The sequence below is a fragment of the Hyperoodon ampullatus genome (assembly GCF_949752795.1).
Source record: "Hyperoodon ampullatus genome assembly, chromosome: 8".
Taxonomy (NCBI): Eukaryota; Metazoa; Chordata; class Mammalia; order Artiodactyla; family Ziphiidae; genus Hyperoodon; species Hyperoodon ampullatus.
In genome coordinates this window covers 27,299,124-27,319,779 of record NC_136921.1, presented here as the reverse complement: position 1 = coordinate 27,319,779, position 20,656 = coordinate 27,299,124, and the positions used below count along the sequence as shown (strand labels likewise).

The following is a 20,656-nucleotide window of genomic DNA, read 5'->3' as shown; positions in this document are numbered from 1 at the left end:
CTCTTATTTAAAATGTTATCTAATACTTGAAAAGAGGAAATATATGCCAATCTTAGCCTCATTAACCTTGTGAGTTGGTTATAGAAGATTGGGTCATGTCTTCTAGAACTAAAGTTCCTAGAGTCCTGTGTATATTTTTAAGTGTGAGCTGATCATCATTTCCCTTGGGAATTATCATAGTTAAGAGTGGGAAAAATGCAATTAAATGAGGGCTAGCACTTTCCCTCATTCTCTCTTAAAGATACTAGTGAGATCAGCCATTCCTTGGGTTTACTTAAATTTCCTACTTTGTTATCTGTGAGGGAAGCAATCTTTCCTACTAAATGCTTACTTCAAACACGAGAATACTTCATCTGCTCATTTAATCCTTTATAACAGCAATTCCTCAACAGTGTTTCATGTTTTCCATTTTATAAAGCACTTTAAAATCTTCTCCACCCTAGAACAGATATACTTCAAACAAAACCCAGGTAGCAGGGGGCATCATGCTCTCTGGTGAGTCCCCAGAGATCCCTGGACACCATCTACCATCACTTAATAGCTGGCCTTTAGATCTGATCTTAAGGGGCTTCCGTGCCTGCTATTTTTCTACACTGTCTGCTATATGCACAGGCATAAAGAACCAAATGGTTTCCCTTAGCCCCCAAACTGGGATCACGCAGCAAAGAATTCTTGAAAATCTACCAGGATAGGATTAAGGCTAAAAAATAACAACTCAATGCTTACTGCTGGTGTATGTCATACATCAATATCATGATGCACTGCACTTCAGTATATTAAATTTTATAAAGGAGGATTTCGGTGAAAAGAACTGAGGCTGTTCATTTCAAATATCGCTTATAAACAGTTGCAAGAGCTACTGATTGCTTTCAGACTAGGGGTAATATTTTACTCAAGAGGATCCTCAACATGCCTTTTCAAATACAAGCAATTATGAGGAAAAGCTTCTGTTTTGGCCGAGTTAATTTTCTATCCTGAAACCACACTGAATATATTAATTCAGGATTAGGAAGGGGAAAAACAGATTCTATGGAACAATGCTGGAGATTACACTTTTCTAGCTGCCAATGCCCATAAATCTTTCTAGGGTTTCCTCTATGTCCAGTCCCAAACAACTTTTTCCAGTAGACATTTTAATAGTAATTACTGTTGCCTAACAAGCCATGTTTCCCTCTAGCTTTCCAAATTCCTGTCATGTTAGAGCAGGGCTTACTCTGATTTTTTTTTCCTAAACCACTTAAAACTGACTAGTCATTAGCCATTTCTAAAAAGTTTGTACAGCATGAGTATCATCATGTAGGTATCACTCAAATTATTCCATCTTACAGCTTATGTGTAGATCTTCTTCACTTATAAAACACATGGAGTATGGAGTAAACCAGAATGTAGGAGTGGAAAGTAAACAACACACATACACACACACACTCACTCTCATGGGGTAAAGAGCAGGGCTCTAAAGCCAGGCTTGCTGCCTGAGTCTTATCTTTGGCACTTACTAGCTGTGTAACCTTGAAAAAGGTACTCAGCTTCACTTTGCTTCAGTTATCTCATCTGTGAAATCAGGATGTGAATAGTATCCACACCACAGAGTTGTTTTGAGATGTAGATGTGTTATTTAATGCAAAGCACTTACATCAGTGCCTGGCATTAACATTAGTTACTGGCATACATGCACACACACTCTAGCTCCCGTCATTCAAATGTCAATCCTGTTAACTTTTTATTAACAAGAATCATGTTTTAATCTTTACTTCTGTCTTTCCACAGTCAAATGATCACAAAACTGCATACTGATGATCCTCATGCCTTTAGGAACCAAAATTCATTCAATCAATGTATTTTATTATTAAAGTACTGAATTCTTGTTTTTTGAACATTAATGTATAGTAATAATTTGTTAACTCTCAATTACTAACTGAAAAATTGATTATTCATGACACTTCATTCCTGAATAAGTAACAGAGAAGATTTACGGTAATAACTGCTTCATTTGCCAATATGAGACAGCTGTGGGGTTTTAAAAATTCTTCCATCCTTTCCTTCCTAAGGGTCAAGGCATTTTACCTCTGCTGTGAATAAAAAAAAAGGTAAAAGACAAGAATACAGCTTATAAAACTGCACTATGACAACCCACATGTATAAATAAATATGCAGGCTTTGGAGAAGATGACGTCTGAATCCTATTAAAAGCTTATGTTAACCACTCTCATCACTGTATTATATCCTGTGCTTCATTTAAAAATAAAAGCCAACATAATTTCAGCTGTAAAACAGTTTGTGAAATGAATGTTAACTTTCTAAAGCAGTGATTTGCTTCTTTTAAATTTCAACTTAAACTTGTATGTATCACCTTTACCCATAAAGCATTATAATGTTTTCTAAAGCACATACAACACACAGAGGTGCTCTAGCAGACATTCCAATAAGTACCCTGTCACTAATTATCTCAATTTTTGATGGAAAAAAAAAAACAGAAAATGGGAAAAAATGACATGAGTCCAGTTTTTCAGTTTGAAGTACATATGTAACATTAAAAACATATGGGTGCTTCTTCTCTTCACTAAAACTCTTTCAAAATCAAGTGAGTAACTGAGACAAATCTAGGCATAGCATGAATGAGGTACGATGAAGTTGGGCAGCCTAGCTCTGTAGTTTTCTTTAGAGTCATGAACCAGAAACATAGACACATTATTATGGGGTGTACTATGGATTGATACATGTTTCAAACACATTAAGGACTTTGAACTATAATCCTGCAGCCCGTGGAACAAAAACCACATTCACAGAAACACAGACAAGATGACAAGGCAGACGTCTATGTACCAGATGAAGGAACAAGATAAAACCCCAGAAAAACAACTAAATGAAGTGGAGATAGGCAACCTTCCAGAAAAAGAATTCAGAATAATAATAGTGAAGATGATCCAGGACCTCAGAAAAAGAATGGAGGCAAAGATCGAGAAGATGCAAGAAATGTGTAACAAAGACCAAGAAGAATTAAAGAACAAACAGAGATGAACAATACAATAACTGAAATGAAAAATACACTAGAAGGAATCAATAGCAGAATAACTGAGGCAGAAGAACGGAAAAGAGACCTGGAAGACAAAATAGTGGAATTCACTGCTGGGGAACAGAATAAAGAAAAAAGAATGAAAAGAAATGAAGACAGCCTAAAAGACCTCTGGGACAACATCAAACACAACAACATTCACATTATAAGGGTCCCAGAAGGAGAAAAGAGAGAGAAAGGACCCGAGAAAATATTTGAACAGATTATAGTCGGAAACTTCCCTAACATGGGAAAGGAAATAGCCACCAAGTCCAGGAAGCACAGCGAGTCCCATACAGGATAAACCCAAGCAGAAACATGCCGAGACACATAGTAATCAAACTGGCAAAAATTAAAGACAAAGAAAAAGTATTCAAAGCAGCAAGGGAAAAACGAAAAATAACACAAGGGAACTCCCATGAGTTTAACAGCTGCTTTCTCAGCAGAAACGCTACAAGCCAGAAGGGAGTGGCATGATATACTTAAAGTGATGAAAGGGAAGAACCTACAACCAAGATTACCCTACCCAGCAAGGATCTCATTCAGATTCGATGGAGAAATCAAAAGCTTTACAGACAAGCAAAAGCTAAGAGAATTCAGCACCACCAAACCAGACCTACAACAAATGCTAAAGGAACTTCTCTAAGTGGGAAACACAAGAGAAGAAAACGATCTACAAAAACAAACCAAAAACAATTCAGAAAATGGTCATAGGAACATACATATCGATAATTACCTTAAATGTGAATGGATTAAATGCTCCAACCAAAAGACACAGGCTTCCTGAATGGATACGAAAACAAGACCCATATATATGCTGTCTACAAGAGACCCACTTCAGACCTAGGGACACATACAGACTGAAAGTGAGGGGATGGAAAAAGATATTCCATGCAAATGGAAATCGAAAGAAAGCTGGAGTAGCTATACTCATATCAGATAAATAGACTTTAAAATAAAGAATGTTACAAGAGACAAGGAAGGACACTACATAATGATCAAGGGATCGATCCAAGAAGAAAATATAACAATTATGAATATATATGCACCCAACATAGGAGCACTTCAATACATAAGGCAACCGCTAACAGCTCTAAAAGAGGAAATCGACAGTCACACAATAATAGTGGGGGACTTTAACACCTCACTTACACCAATGAACAGATCATCCAAAATGAAAATAAATAAGGAAACAGAAGCTTTAAATGACACAATAGACCAGATAGATTTAATTGATATTTACAGGATATTCCATCTGAGAACAGCAGATTACACTTTCAAGTGCACATGGAACATTCTCCAGGATAGATCACATCTTGGGTCACAAATCAAGCCTCAGTAAATTTAAGAAAATTGAAATCATATTAAGCATCTTTTCTGACCACAACGCTATGAGATTAGAAATGAATGACAAGGAAAAAAATGTAAAAAACACAAATACATGGAGGCTAAACAATACGTTACTAAACAACCAAGAGATCACTGAAGAAATCAAAGAGGAAATCAAAAAATACCTAGAGACAAATGACAATGAAAACACGATGATCCAAAACCTATGGGATGCAGCAAAAGCAGTTCTAAGAGGGAAGTTTATAGCTATAAAAGCCTACCTCAAGAAACAAGAAAAATCTCAAGTAAACAATCTAACCTTACACCTAAAGGAACTAGAGAAAGAAGAACAAACAAAACCCAAAATTAATAGAAGGAAAGAAATCATAAAGATCAGAGCACAAATAAATGAAATAGAAACAAAGAAAACAATAGCAAAGATCAATAAAACTAAAAGCTGGTTCTTTGAGAAGATAAACAAAATTGATAAACCATTAGCCAGACTCATCAAGAAAAAGAGGGAGAGGACTCAAATCAATAAAATTAGAAATGAAAAAGGAGAAGTTACGACGGACACCGCAGAAATACAAAGCATCCTAAGTGACTACTACAAGCAACTCTGTGCCAATAAAATGAACAACCTGGAAGACATGGACAAATTCTTAGAAAGGTATAACCTTCCAAGACTGAACCAGGAAGAAATAGAAAATATGAACAGACCAATCACAAGTAATGAAACTGAAACTGTGATTAAAACTCTTCCAACAAACAAAAGTCCAGGACCAGATGGCTTCACAGGTGAATTCTATCAAACATTTAGAGAAGAGCTAACACCCATCCTTCTCAAACTCTTCCAAAAAATTGCAGGGGAAGGAACACTCCCAAACTCATTCTGTGAGGCCACCATCACCCTGATACCAAAACCAGACAAAGATACTACAAAAAAAGAAAATTACAGACCAATATCACTGATGAATATAGATGCAAAAATCCTCAACAAAATACTAGCAAACAGAATCCAACAACACATTAAAAGGATCATATGCATTGATCAAGTGGGATTTGTTCCTGGGATGCAAGGATTCTTCAATATACGCAAATCAATCAATGTGATACACCATATTAAGAAACTGAAGAAGAAAAACCATATGATCATCTCTACAGATAAAGAAAAAGATTTTGACAAAAGTCAACACACATTTGATAAAAACTCTCCAGAAAGTGGGCATAGAGGGAACCTACCTCAACATAATAAAGGCCATATACAACAAACCCACAGCAAACATCATTCTCAATGGTGAAAAACTGAAAGCATTTCCTCTAAGATCAGGAACGAGACAAGGATGTCCACTTTCACCACTATTATTCAACATAGTTTTGGAAGTCCTAGCCACAGCAATCAGAGAAGAAAAAGAAATAAAAGGAATACAAATTGGAAAAGAAGAAGTAAAACTGTCACTGTTTGCAGATGACATGATACTATACATAGAGAATGCTAAAAGTGCCACCGAAAACTACTAGAGCTAATCAATGAATTTGGTAAAGTTGAAGATACAAAAGTAATGCACAGAAATCTCTTGCATTCCTATAAACTCATGATGAAAATTCTGAAAGAGAACTTAAGCAAACACTCCCATTTACCATTGCAACAAAAAGAGTAAAATACCTAGGAAAAACCTACCTAGGGAGGTAAAAGACCTGTATGCAGAAAACTCTAAGACACTAATGAAAGAAATTAAAGATGATACCAACAGATGGAGAGATATACCACATTCTTGGATTGGAAGAATCAATATTGTGAAAATGACTATACTACCCAAAGCAATCTACAGATTCAATGCAATCCCTATCAAATTACCAATGGCATTTTTTACAGAACTAGAACAAATCTTAAAATTTGTATGGAGACACAAAAGACCCCGAATAGCCAAAGCAGTCTTGAGGGAACAAAATGGAGCTGGATGAATCAGACTCCCTGACTTCAGACTATATTACAAAGTTGCAGTAATCAAGACAATATGGTACTGGCACAAAAACAGAAACATAGATCAATGGAACAAGATAGAAAGCCCAGAGTTAAACCCACACGCCTATGGTCAACTAATCTATGACAAAGGAGGCAAAGATATACAATGGAGAAAAGACAGTCTCTTCAATAAGTGGTGCTTGGAAAACTGGGCAGCTACATGTAAAAGAATGAAATTAGAACACTCCATAACACCATACACAAAAATAAACTCAAAATGGATTCGAGACCTAAATGTAAGACTGGACACTTTAAAACTCTTTGAGGAAAACATAGGAAGAACACTCTTTGACATAAATCACAGCAAGATCTTTTTTGATCCACCTCCTAGAGTAATGGAAATAAAAACAAACAAAAAAAAAACAAATGGGATCTAATGAAACTTCAAAGCTTTTGCACAACAAAGGAAACCATAAACAAGACGAAAAGACAACCCTCAGAATGGGAGAAAATATTTGCAAATGAATCAACAAAGGATTAATCTCCAAAATATATAAACAGCTCATGCAGCTCAATATTAAAGAAACAACCAACCCAATCCAAAAATGGGCAGAAGACCTAAATAGACATTTCTCCAAAGAAGACATACAGATGGCCAAGAAGCACATGAAAAGCTGCTCAACATCACTAATTATTAGAGAAATGCAATTCAAAACTACAATGAGGTATCACCTCACACCAGTTAGAATGGGCATCATCAGAAAATCTACAAACAACAAATGCTGGAGAGGGTGTGGAGAAAAGGGAATCCTCTTGCACTGTTGGTGGGAATGTAAATTGATACAGCCACTATGGAGAACAGCATGGAGGTTCCTTAAAAACGTAAAAATAGAATTACCATATGATCCAGCAATCCCACTATTGGGCATATACCCAGAGAAAACCATAATTCAAAAAGACACATGCACCCCAATGTTCACTGCAGCACTATTTACAATAGCCAGGTCATGGAAGCAACCTAAATGCCCATCAACAGATGAATGGATAAAGAAGTTGTGGTACATACATACAATGGAATATTACCCAGCCAGAAAAAGGAATGAAATTGAGTCATTTGTTGAGTCGTGGATGGACCTAGAGACTGTCATACAGAGTGAAGTAAGTCAGAAAGGGAGAAACAAATATCGTATATTAATGCATGTATGTGGAACCTAGAAAAATGGTGCAGATGAACCGGTTTGCAGGGCAGAAGTTGAGACACAGATGTAGAGAACAAACGTATGGACACCAAGGGGGGAAAACCGCGGTGGGGTGCGGATGGTGGTGTGCTGAATTGGGCGATTGGGATTGACATGTATACACGGATGTGTATAAAACTGATGACTAATAAGAACCTGCAGTATAAAAAAAAAAACAACTAATACTAAACTTTCTTTGGGTTATTGTATGGAAATATGTTAATATAAGTATTTCAGATATTATATGAAATTTCTAAAAATCTTATATGTTCTGGTATAATGTTATAAGTCATAATTCTAGTTATTACTTTAAAATGTATATCTCAGAAATAACCAAAAAAAAAAAAAAACAAATTAAGGACTTTATATCCCTGAAAGAAGCAAACAAGACTTGAGAGGAAGCAGAAAGGGGAGGCAGAGAGCTCTTTAATGAAGCTGAGAAAACAATAATGTTTCCCAGTATCAAATTTAGAAACTGTTGTAGCCCCTTTCTAAATTGAAATTACACTTGGCTCTTCAAAAATTATTTATGATTTGGCATTTCTATAACACTTCCTTTCTATGGCAGGCTTTATGAAAAGACTATTACTTACTGCAATAAGCAAATGAACTTAAAAATGAACAAGAAATTTTCAATCAAAATCAAATATCAATTTCTCTAGAAATATAGAGCAGACATAATATTTTTTTATTTTTTTGCGATATGCGGGCCTCTCACTGTTGTGGCCTCTCCTATTGCGGAGCACAGGCTCCGGACCCGCAGGCTCAGCAGCCATGGCTCACGGGCCCAGCCGCTCCGCGGCATGTGGGATCTTCCTGGACTGAGGCACGAACCCGTGTCCCCTGCATCAGCAGGCGGACTCTCAACCACTGCGCCACCAGGGAAGCCCGAGCAGACATAATATTGCTTAGCAAATTTCAAATATTTATAGACATTGGTAAATTTATCCTTATAAAACTTTCCCCGAAGTGGGCAGAAGCTAGAGATCCTTTTGCAGACGAAAAAATTGTGTTTTGCTGTCTAAATACTCCGTGCAAACACAGGAACAAAAAAGGATCATTTTTTTTTTTGTTATACAGGACTTACAGCAGAGATTGCTAGGTCTTACCCCCAAATCCATGCTCCTCTTTCCTTTAGTAACACAACCTCAGGTAACAGACTACATTCACCATCCTTTCCTGCTAAGGGGTACCAATATGTGACTATGCTCCAGCCAATGCAAATAAAGTAGAATTGAAATGCTGAGTGGGACTTCCAGGAAGTCTTTTTAAAGGGAAGAAATGCATTCGTCTTTGCCTCTTTTTACTCCCTGCGGCCTTGAAAAGCCGATGTAATGGCTGGATATTCAGTCGCTATTTGGAGGAGGGTTAGAAGCTAGTGGCTGAGGGATGATGTAGCAGAAAGGAGCCTGGGTTCCTTTTGACATCCTGAGGCCATCATAGCAGCCCTGGACCCCCTCCCTCTGGCTTTCTTTTACATTAGAGAAAAAAAAAACAAAACAAAAACTTCTATCTTATTTAAGTCACTGCAATTTTGATTATTTTGGTTATATGCAACTGAACCCAATCCTATTCCAAAACCAAGCCTATCTGAATCAGCACAAATATGAGACCATACTTCCACTGGGGAATGAAACTTAACAAAATAAGATGGCAATTTAAGGTTCTAGTTGTAACAATCATGTAGTTTCTCAAATAAACTATGTGTTGTATGCAAAAGCTTTCATTGCATACTGACAACAAATGCTTAATAAACATGAATGCTGAAGAAGAAAATAAAGTTTTAAAGGATTTCTACAATTAGTATTTCCCAAAGTAATATTATTTTGGACAAGTTAATAACAAGAGCAAATAAGTTAATATTTATAGAAATATGGCCCTAAATTTGGTGAACAAAGTTAAAAATATATAATCCCCTTTTCCTCAAAAGTATTACTTTTTGAAAGATAACAAAGGGACTTCCCTGGTGGCGCAGAGGTTAAGGATCCACCTGCCAATGCAGGGGACACGGGTTCGAGCCCTAGTCTGGGAAGATCCCACATGCCGCGGAGCAACTAAGCCTGTGTGCCACAACTACTGAGCCCGCGTGCCACAACTACTGAAGCCTGTGGGCCTAAAGCCCGTGCTCCGCAACAAGAGAAGCCACCGCAATGAGAAGCCTACACACTACGAAGAGTAGCTCCTGCTCGCCGCAACCAGAGAAAGCCCAGGCGCAGCAACGAAGACCCAACGTGGCCAAAAATAAATAACTAATTAATTAAAAAAAAAAAAAGATAATGAGGCACAAAAAGTAACATACAAAGCCACACATAATTATGTAAACACTGCTTTGAGACATAACACCAAGTATTTTTATTGTGTTAAGATGTTTGTGAATGTATTTTTGGTCATAAAATAGCAGTTATGAATAGATGATACTTGATAAGACATAATATAATGGGAGGAAAAGGTATTACGATTTTCTGCGGTTGAATCAGCTTTAGTTTCTCATGCAACTCAGAGTTTTATGCTATTCAGATGGAACACTGCACAGGAAAGCATTTTACTTATCAGAACACTGGAGGACACTCCATTTTACGTGGGAACAATGGCTTTTTAACAGTGCTTGATGGGGAGACATTAGGAACCTTGCCTTGAAAGCCATTAGCAAAGTTATCTAGAAAATTTTATGCTACATCATAAACTAACCAGCAACTGAAGACATCGTAAACTGCTTAATATGCCAATTGCCCCTATGAGGTGCTTTCAGGAGACGGCAATGAGTGTCATAGATACTGAAGCATAAAAAGTTGAAGGACATGGGCAATTCAAAGAAAATGATGCCAGAAAACCCCATAGTGCCAAAAAAATGTAAACAAACTTGCATCTTACTTTGGAGTAACATTTATTTTTTCTATTTCCAAGTAAATTTTAACTTTGTTTCTCAACTAGCCCTGCCAATAGAGGAGCTTTTCCTTACACTGCCAAACTATCAATTCAAACTTGAAATCAATCACCACTTCTTTTTCTCCTAAAGCAAGGTACCTTATAATATATAATAAATAATATAAGCCCACCTGAAGCGGGTGAGTTAGAGATTTAAGTCATTCGTTTAACAATCAGTTATGGAATTAAATCTAGCTATCTGTCTCAGTTGTCCTGTTTTGTTCAAATCCTCATAATTTAAAATAAAGAACAGTAATGCTCATTAATGAGATTCATCTACCAATTACTGCACAGTTGGAAACAGCAGCTACTCAATAAATGACAGCTGTTGCTATAATGTCTCTTTGAAGCAAAATACTTTCATTTTATTCTCACCTTAACATTTCTTGTGTTAAGCTTCTAAAATCTATAAAAATCATAAAACTAAACCATAAAAGGGAGGGTCCAACACTATTTAGTCTATTCCTTTTATTTTATAAAATACTGACCTTAAACGTCCCTGAGAGATTATCATTTTACTGATTTTATCTGCCTTCCCCATCCTCGTAAGAAAGAAATCACTTGCCATAACTGAGAGGATTGCTAAGAGACTGCTATTAGTAAATTCCTCTCAGAAAACCTCTCAAAGTATGCTCTAAGGATGACCATCTACATCAAGACCACTGAGGCTTGCAAACTGCAGATTCCTGGCCTGTTCAAGACTACTGAAGCAGAATCTTGCTGTGAAGCCCAGGAACCTGCATGTTTATGATAAGCATCATTGCCTTAAAATCAAATCCAAACTCCTTAAGCTGAAAACCTATTCCTCCTTGTCTGCTTTTCAGAGTAACTGGGAAACCCTAAGTCTCTAAATTGTGCTTTCTTCAAGATTAGAAAGCTGTCTATCTCTATTAGTAAGCTAGCTGAAGTTATTCAGCTTTCCTTCTTTGGTTTCTCTCGCTCTCACTTTTTTGACATTTATGTACTATTTCCTCCCGAACTTTCTCAACCTCTCAATGACCAGTAAAACAGTGAACGTATACCAACCAGCAACAACTATACTGGAGGATTAGTTCGCGGAATCTATACTCTACCCTGAGTTCCTGTATGGATCCCTGTCATGTGGTAACGTTAACAAAAAAAAAGACAATTATGGACATGTTTTATTTTCCATGGGCAAATTCCTCTGTTTTGCACTGCATTTTGGGAATCTTCCCAACTCTTCCCACTGAAATTCCATCTCTGAATTAACTACGTAATGCTGAACATCAATTCTTCTCCCAAGTATGGCAGCCATCCAAATTTGTGTCAGGTGTGAATTACAGGAATATGCTTACCCTGCCCTAAATTCTGAGCCCTGTTAAAGATCCAGAAGATACCCAGGTTAGGCTGAGAGCACAGCATTCTCCCCAGAAGCAATTACTCCTATGCAGACGCAGGAAGCATTTAAGGGTGCAGCATTCAGCCAGACAGCTCTCTTCTACCACGCTTATGCCAGTTCACAGTCAGCAGTTCATACCTGCCCAGCCAGTGTAAACAGTGCTATCCCGAGGGTCTGCTGACTTTAGGCCTCTCTCCATTCGCTGAAGAAGCTCTCGAATCTTATTGTTCAGGCGTTGTGAGAACTCAGTAGTCAGCTGTAGGTATTAAAGGGAAAACAAATCAAAAAATATGGGGCACTGGGTGTCCTGGACTATAGGCTATTAAAAATAGGAGGGTACTTCATTTCCACTTAAGCTACAATTTTTTTGCCTAAGAGAACTGGACAATTACTTTATTCTTAAACAAGAACAAATTAACAAAACTTAAAAGTACTACTGTGTTTTCTTACTCAAGTTGGGAAATAGTTTTGATGTAACTTAAATGTTTTACATAAAATTTTTAGTTAAATACTAAAAAAGGCTGCCAGTGATAAACTGGATCATAGTAATTTCCACCTACTAAGAATCATCTATTATTTAAACCAACATTTTTTATTATAATAAAAGTCATTTTATTAAACTAAGCACAAATCAGAAAATGTTTGCTGTTTTCAAGCCACTGGAGTTTTAGTATTCAAGCAGCAGCAATGTTAATACCCTAAAGAAACATTCTGATTGCTTCTGTTAATTGAAAAATGAGGATAAACATTTATAAAATATCCATTTATAAAAAATGTATAAACATTTAAAAAAATTGTAGAAGTAGCATAAGAAAAGCAAAATAAATTCACAGATATCAGGAGCCTTCAGCAGAGTGGAAAGAACATCAGACCAAGTATCCAAAACCCAGGCCCAGCACAGTGCCCAGAAGGCTTGGGGCCTCATAAGTACTGCTCAGTGAATGAGCCCGGCTACATCCTTATCCACTATTAGCTGAGTGACCATGCTCAACCCATAACTCCCTTATGCTTCAGTTGCCTCTGTAAAGTCAGGATAATAATACCTGTCCCACGAATTTCAAAAGATGCATTGAGGATCAAATGAGATTGTGTCTCTCATGTCTTTTGCATTCAGGGATGTAAATGTTGATATTTTTACTATTTTAAGCAGTCCAATGGTCTATAAAATGTAATAATTTGGATATAGATTGAAAGCACACTGAGGCTGGGATGTGGGGTTAGTGACATCCATATAAAGGCCCACAGATGTGGCACAAATGGTGAGGCATACCGAATAATTATGTTATTTGTTGTAAAAGTAACTGAAAAATATTTTGAAAGTTCTGTATACACTGAATCATGAAGTGTCTTAAAAGAGCATTTTAATGTATCCTTCAATATTTTTAGGAATCTGCTGTGATTCCCAGACTTGGATTTCACAAAGCAGTAAAACTGTGAAACAGTGTTGGGGAACATTACAAGGATACAGACGTTTCATCACACAAGGACTGTAAAAACAAACCTAACTACTACCTGTTAGCATCATAACCTCATTTTTTAAAAAGGGCATTTAAAAACCGAAAAAAGTAGAAAAAAAGGTGGTATCAGAATTATTAATAATAATAAAAGACATTAAGGTTTACTGATACTCTGAAGAGTATCTCTGATAAGGCAAATCAGACGATTAACCATACCTGGGTTATTTATTCTAGGCACCACTATGATCCATTATTTCACTATCTGAAGAAGAAACCAGTGTTTGATGGACACACTCCCTTTATTTAACAATGTCTGCCAAGGGGTTAAGATTTCAACAAGCCTTAAAAATACATTTTGTAAGGTAAAATATACTTCAGTATTGATATAAAAGGTCTATAAATCTCAACTAGATAGAAGAGTGCATCTACATAAGAACACGTCATATTCTGTTCATAGATCATGGATAATTTATCACCTTGCCTGGCCTTACTGTAAGCAGCCAAGAATAATGAGAATGCCTCAGCCTCAAGAAGGGAAGTCACTTTCTATCTGGCACATAATTGCATTTAAGAAAAGTGAGCTGCCTAAGAATACTGATTGCTTGTAGCAGACCACAAAATTATTCAAACCTAGGAATAATTTGAAGAGTGTAAAAACGCTTTTTTCTGATAGATGCCAGGAAATAGAGCAGTTCCTTATTGAAATCTTTGTGTTAACAAATTAAGGATGACAGATCTTCAGGGTCCGATCCTTGATGTTCAACATTAAACAATTTTAAAACTGGTAGGTTAATTTCTTTCTGGGATGGGTCCAAAAACCATGTGTTAGGCAATAAATTACACTATTATTTTGGGGCCAGGGTTCAAATTTATGAACATTTTTTTTCTCCCTTAGAAACAGAGTTAAATTTATAAAAAACATTTACTTTATAAACAGCCTAAATAGTGAGATACATTTTGTTGAAGGCTGCTGTCATTAGGATCCATCCTCAAGTGTTCTCTTTGCCAAGTAAGCATGAAGCAGCAGGTCTTCCTCCAACAAGACAAGACAAATGCTTCAGCTTCAGGATCTGCAGAGCTGGGCAGAATGCAAGTCCAAATAGCCAAAAGGAAGCCATCTGACTTCAAGGTAATGATTACTGGCTTTGTTTAGGGAGTTCAATTCTGGTCTTAAAAGAATCAGGTTGATTCTAGCTCCATACACACTTTGGCAGCCTTCTATCTTACAGCTCTTCTCCATCTCTTTCATTCCTCCTACCTGCATTACTCAGTCAAGTTAATTTATAATGACAAATGTTTTAAGGAAAGAACCAGCAGAATCACTGAAAGTTCACTTGGCAGATATGAAATCTCTAAGGCCCTTACATCACATGCAAAATGCTTTTCATATGGCTGATAAGCTTAGAAGAAATAAACTGGTAAAATTTTTTTAAAAAAATGTGTGCACATTTAAAGATATCACTCTTCCAACCTAACTCACTCTTAGGATTTCTCAACTAGGTATTCTTAAAAAGAACCGTATTCCCTCTTAACAATTCTATGCAGAGGCATAAGAAAACACAGGCTTCTGGTATCTCACATCCAGGTTCTCTTTCTTACACTGACTTGTGAGGTGCTCACCAGTTAAATTGACCAGTTTTATGTATTTATTTATTTTCCAGTTGTGGGGATGTCCTGGGAAGAGTGGAAATGATACAAAGATTTCAGGACTATGTTCCAAATCTCTCTTAGCACTTTCAGTTTAAAGATGTCTTCACCACATTCTGGTTGACTCTCGTCCTTACCCTGTCCGTACTCCTGTTCAATCATAAAACAGTAACACGGCACCCATGAAATACCATCAGGATTTCTCACCTCTCTTTAAAAAGCAAACCAAAAGTGATCAAAAAATGCAAGATTACACAGAAAATTGCAGAGCCGCGAACTTTTATAATTTAAATATCAATGTTTGAGACTGTTTCAATTATTAATTATTGTTGATAATATTAACAGTGACTCCTTACAGAAGTTCAACATGTTAGAGCTCAAATTGTATATTTTCACGTATACTTTATATATTGAAAATATATTTTGTATGTTTATAGTGAAACTCTATTATATTTTTTTAAAAAAGGATGCTCATCCCTTTCTTTCAGGCAAAACTGAACTTTCCAAACACTCGGGGCTGGAGGTAGGGATGCAGGCAGATATTTCCCAAACTCACCCTCCCAGCAGAATCAAAGTAGCCTTCGGCCAGGGATTTGTTATAATCGGCATAAGGATTCGGGAAGGCCCTTTGCGCCATGATGCCAGAAACGAGCCTGCAGAACAGGGGAAAAAGAAAATCTACGTTGAGATACGGCCCTCAGCCGAGTTGCAAAGGCGGCGGCCAGCGCCCCGGCAACACCTTCCTTCCAGTTCCCGGACCACTGCGTGGTCCTGGCGGTCCGAGCGGACCCCGGGCCCACCGCGGCCCAGCCGCTAGGGCGTGGCACCTCCGCAAGAAGGCTGCCAGGGCCCCGAACCCACAGCGATGAATGGGACCCGTTTCGCACCCCACGTTCGCACTCTCGAGATTCAGAATAACTACCAGTCCAGGGTCCCTAAGCCCTGCACGGTCTCGGGCCACTCACCCTGCAGCCTCCGGACAAAAACAGAAGGGATACTTTCACGGCCCACTTCCTGCCAGCTTGACCAATCAGAGCCTTCGCCACTCCGGAGGCCCGCCCCCTTCTCATTTTCACTTGTTAAAGAGACAGAAGTGTGGTTTCCAAAGGATGATACAGGGTGATGCAATTCTTGGAGGGCTGGAGTGGGAACATAGCTTAGAATAATGCGCAGCTGTACCCAATATTTCCTATCTTTCTTTTTTAAATTTTCTAAAAAAGCAGTTAAGTAAACTAATATTAGTCCAGATGATTCATAAGAATTCAATTCAATTTTTTTTTAATCTGGAGGAGAAAAAAAGACTGCTTTGAGATCTGAATATATTCATAGTCCTACCGCTAGAACTGAATAAAATTGGGGAGGATTATGTTTCTCCAGAGACTTGTCAAACTTTTTCTTTCATTTCTTAAAAAACAAACAAACGAAACAAAACACCACCACTACCATCAGCAACAACAGTGACAAAAACCTTTGAAAATAATCCATGATAATTTAACCTCAAAGGCTCTCGGTAGATGTGAGTGGGCAAGGGCAAGGTATCAAATAGCAATTGCCAAAACTTTAAGGAAAATAACATGAAAACACAAATCACAGCTCTTAAGAACGTTAAGCTCCTCCTTAGTCTAAATTAGACTATAATACTGTATACCCAAGCCCTTTAAAAAGATAACAACGTCCAATAGAGCAGGATAACCAAAGCAATCAATTTCAATGTTTAACAGTCTCTAGTATTTGAAAAGTTTTGCTTTCATTTAAATTTAAATCCCACCTGGTACACATTAGGCCCATTCTGTTGCTCAGAGAATTTTGAAGTTCTGTTAAATGGTCAGAAAGAGTCACGTTCTCTTTCTTTCCTTCTCTCTTGCTTCAAGGAAGGACCCTAGCCTCAAACCTCTTGTTGAAGCTCAATCCCTACCCCAACCCCACCTTGGCCCAAGCTTGTCCCTCTGTGGCTGCCATCCCAAAGTCTCCTTCTGACCCTGCTCTGGCTCAATTTGTTCTTTTGAACTGCTGCCCTCCTAGGATACTTTTTAGCTCCTTCACCAAATTCATGAAGGTTTAGTGGAAGCCCTCAGTGCATCTTAAGTTGGACACCCTTCCTATTTTAATAGATGGGTATGTGGAGGAGAAACTCATAAGAGAGAAAAGGATGAGTGAGAGGCATTTTTAATTATTTTTCTTTAATTATTAAAGGCTTACTATCAGTTTATGCTATTCACAATCTTTGAGCAATTAAAATCAGAGTGATACTGGAAGGGATGCTTCTTTGTTGTGGAAGCTGTCCTGTTCATTGTGTGTGTTTAGCAGCATCCCTGGCTCCTGCCCACTAGATGCCAGTAGCACCTTGCCCCCCTAAGTGGTGACAACTAAAAATGTCTCCATACATTGCCAAATACCAAATATCCCTGGGAGGACAAAGGGACAAAATTGACTCTGGTTGTGAATCACTGAGATACATGGAAGACCATATTCTATCTCAATTTTTCCCTTAATTCCCATTTCCCACCCATTCCTCTCCTCCAGGAGGCAAACACCACAATATGTATAATTCACATAATCTTTGGAAAATATGTCATGGGTTGTGTAGGTATGCATTTTTAATAAGTGTAGTAGTGCTATAAATAACTTGTGTTTTATATCTATTTGTGTTGCTCTATGTACACTTGGTTGTTTTAGATAATTGCATACTTAATATTTTCATAGTATGTCTCCACCTCATTTTACTTATCCTTTCCCCCAAGGATGGGCATTGTTTCTAACTTCCACATCACAAATAATACAGCCAGGAATATGCAAGTACATGTTCTAAGAAGGATCTGGATGTGACTGTATCTGAGATATATACCAGAAGTGGATTGCTGGATCACAGGACATCCTCATACTTAATTTCCCCAGTACTGTTAGATTGCTTTCCAGAACTACTAGACAAGTTTATGTTCTCTCCAATAATACCTAATAGTTTCTGTCATTCCCATGTCCTCTCCAGTACTTGATATTATCTAGTGTTCTATTTTTTGCAATTCTAATGGACAACATGGAATCTCATTGTTAAACTTTAAGTATTTTTGTAGCTAATAGTGTTGAGTTTTTCTTCATATACTCATTAGATATCTGACCTTTCCCTAAGATTTACCTACTCATATATTTTACCCATTTTTGTTTTGGGATTATATTATTTTCTTGTTGATTTGTAGCAGTTTTTTTGTTTTTGTTTTTTTGGAGGGAGAGGATATTCTAGCTATTAATCTCCTTTGGCTTTAGATGTTGTACAAATCTTCTCATCTGTTAACTTTTTCTAAGGTAACCCTCGTTGAACCACAATTCTTCATTTTGTTGAAGGAAAACCCATCCAATTTTAACATTGCAATTTATGGATTTAGCTTCATGTTCAAAAAGTGTTTATCCATTCCTAGGCTACAAAGATGACTTACATTTTGTTTTATTAGCTTTTTACTTTTTATGTTTAGGTCTTTATCTGGAGTTCGCTTATGAATATAGTGTAAGACATGGATCCACACTTATTTTGGAAGGGTATAGAGTTGTTTTGAAAGTTCAGATATAGTCAAAGCATGATAAGTCCTCTCTCTGTTAATCAGAAAAACCCAAAGATTTGAAAGACTGGAAATCATATAGATTTCATTTCTTTCGTTCATTTTGTTTTGTTTTGCTTTAGAAGCAACCCAAAGAATTTCTCCTTGGTTCTGACTCAGAAGAAAAGTGATTGACACTGACATACTTGTATTAGCCTTCTAGGGCAGCCATAACAAAGTACCACCAGATTGGGTGGCTTAAACAAAAGAAATTATTGTCTCACAATTCTGAGGTTGGAAATCCAAGATAAGGTGCTGGCAGTCTTGATCTCTTCTGAAGCCTCTCTCCTTTGCTTGCACATGGTTGTCTTCTCCTGTATCCTAACATGGTCTTCTCTTTGTATGTGTCTGCTACCTAATCTCTTCTTATAAGGACACCAGTCATATTGGATTAGGGCCTACCCTACTGACCTCATTTCACTGTAATTAGCTCCTTGAAAAACCTACATCTTCAAATTTAGCCATGTGCTGAGGTACTGGGAGTTGGGTTTCAACAAATGAATTTTCAGGAACACAGTGCAGCCCATAATAGTGCTTATGTTTTCATGTATGGCTGTGGTGTCTGCACACATTTGTGGCTAATATAAGTTTGATTGTTGAATATTTTTCAAGGACCATTCCACTTTTGATAAATTTAGAATTTTTTTGAAAAGCATTCTAATGTTCTTTCCCTTAATTTGTGAATCTGTTTTGTGTGAACTCTTAGGAAACAGTCATTGTATTATTGCCTTTAAAAAAGAATACCTCAAAAAAAAAAAAAGAATACCTCTAGAAATCTGGGAAGGTTTATATTAAACTAAGAAAACATGTACCATCTGTGAGCTCCTTAGTTCTCTTCTAAGACCTTAATTTCAAAATGCTATAATGTGTATTAGGATGAAGGCTAAGTTACAGTTATAAAGAGGCTCAAAAACACAATCACTGACATAAATAGAAATTTATTTTTCTCTTACTCGAACATAACTTTGCTCCATGCAGCCATTCATGATCACAGGTTACTTCCATCTTGTTGTTTTTCCCTCCATTAGTGCACTATCCTCGTCTGCAAGATCCATGCTGGTCCTAGGCGTGTTTCTTCCAGCTTGTAGGAAGGTCAGGAAAATACAGAGAGGTACACATCTGATGCCTTCAACCTCAGAGCAGGAAGTGGAATCCATCACTTCTAACATTATTCCATTGGTAAGAATCCAGCACATGGCCACCTCCAGCTGCCTGGGAGGCTGTGGAATGAAGTGCCCAGCTATAATGAAAGAAAGGGAAGACTCACTGTGGTGGACAGTTACTGGTCTCTAATGCAGAATGGTAGCTCTAGTAACTGATACTGTGTCTCCCATCAAAGGGGCAACATGCTTAAATTTCTGTGGTGTTCCCTTTTCCTCTGACCTCCTAGCAACCACATCATCTCTGTTTCCTCCTGCATATTCCTTGAACTTTCTGGGTCATTGACTTAAGGTAGAAGATAGATTGTAAGACTCCATATTCTTTCTTTTTTCTCAAAAATTCTCCCCTCTCAAAACAAAACAAAATGAAATGCATGCACAAAATCAGGCATATGGCTATGACTTTTTTTCACTTTTCTCTTAAGTATTACATCTTTGTGGAGAGTACCCTGTTTCCGTTTCAGCTCAAAGAAGTATAAAGCAAGCATTATCTAAGTTTGAGCTTAATATCACCACGCTATTGGTTTAACATCCATCTGGGGCTGTGTAATATTGAAGCAATTTTCTATTTCATTTACAGTACAGAATTCATGGATTGACAGGAGCTATTGCCAGTGGAGGAAGCAAGAACCTAAACAGATGTACACCACATGCACCATGGTACAGTTTTAATTTCCCAGAGACAGTATTTCCTAAGGTACTGATAACATTTCCTCCCTCCCTTGTCAGGACTGTTATTAGTGTGCTGACAGATTCCTTTCTCTAAATGTACCTGCTGGGTGAGAGCCTCTATTATGTGAGACAGGTGCACTGGGGTTTTCTTGGGATATTAAGGACTGTGAGTACAGAAAGTTGGTAAAAAGTGTACAAACATTTAAACTGTCTTTTCCTCTCTACACTTAACATTTGAGAAGGGATCTTGATCAACAGTG

At 37.4% G+C, this 20,656-nt stretch overlaps 1 protein-coding gene across 1 annotated transcript in view; it reads right to left on the bottom strand.

The window, feature by feature from the left end:
* LANCL1 (LanC like glutathione S-transferase 1) overlaps nt 1-15,962 on the bottom strand; it is a gene marked incomplete at its 3' end in the record, with an annotated part of 40,904 nt that extends 24,942 nt beyond the window's left edge. Inside the window, exons 1-3 of the mRNA XM_079710414.1 lie at nt 15,940-15,962; nt 15,531-15,627; nt 12,009-12,126 (exon numbers count right to left, since the gene is read on the bottom strand). Of these exons, the coding sequence (XP_079566540.1) occupies nt 12,009-12,126; nt 15,531-15,611 (199 nt within the window). The 5' untranslated portion in view covers nt 15,612-15,627; nt 15,940-15,962. The remainder of the gene's footprint in view (nt 1-12,008; nt 12,127-15,530; nt 15,628-15,939) is intronic.
* Nucleotides 15,963-20,656: the final 4,694 nt, after the last annotated feature.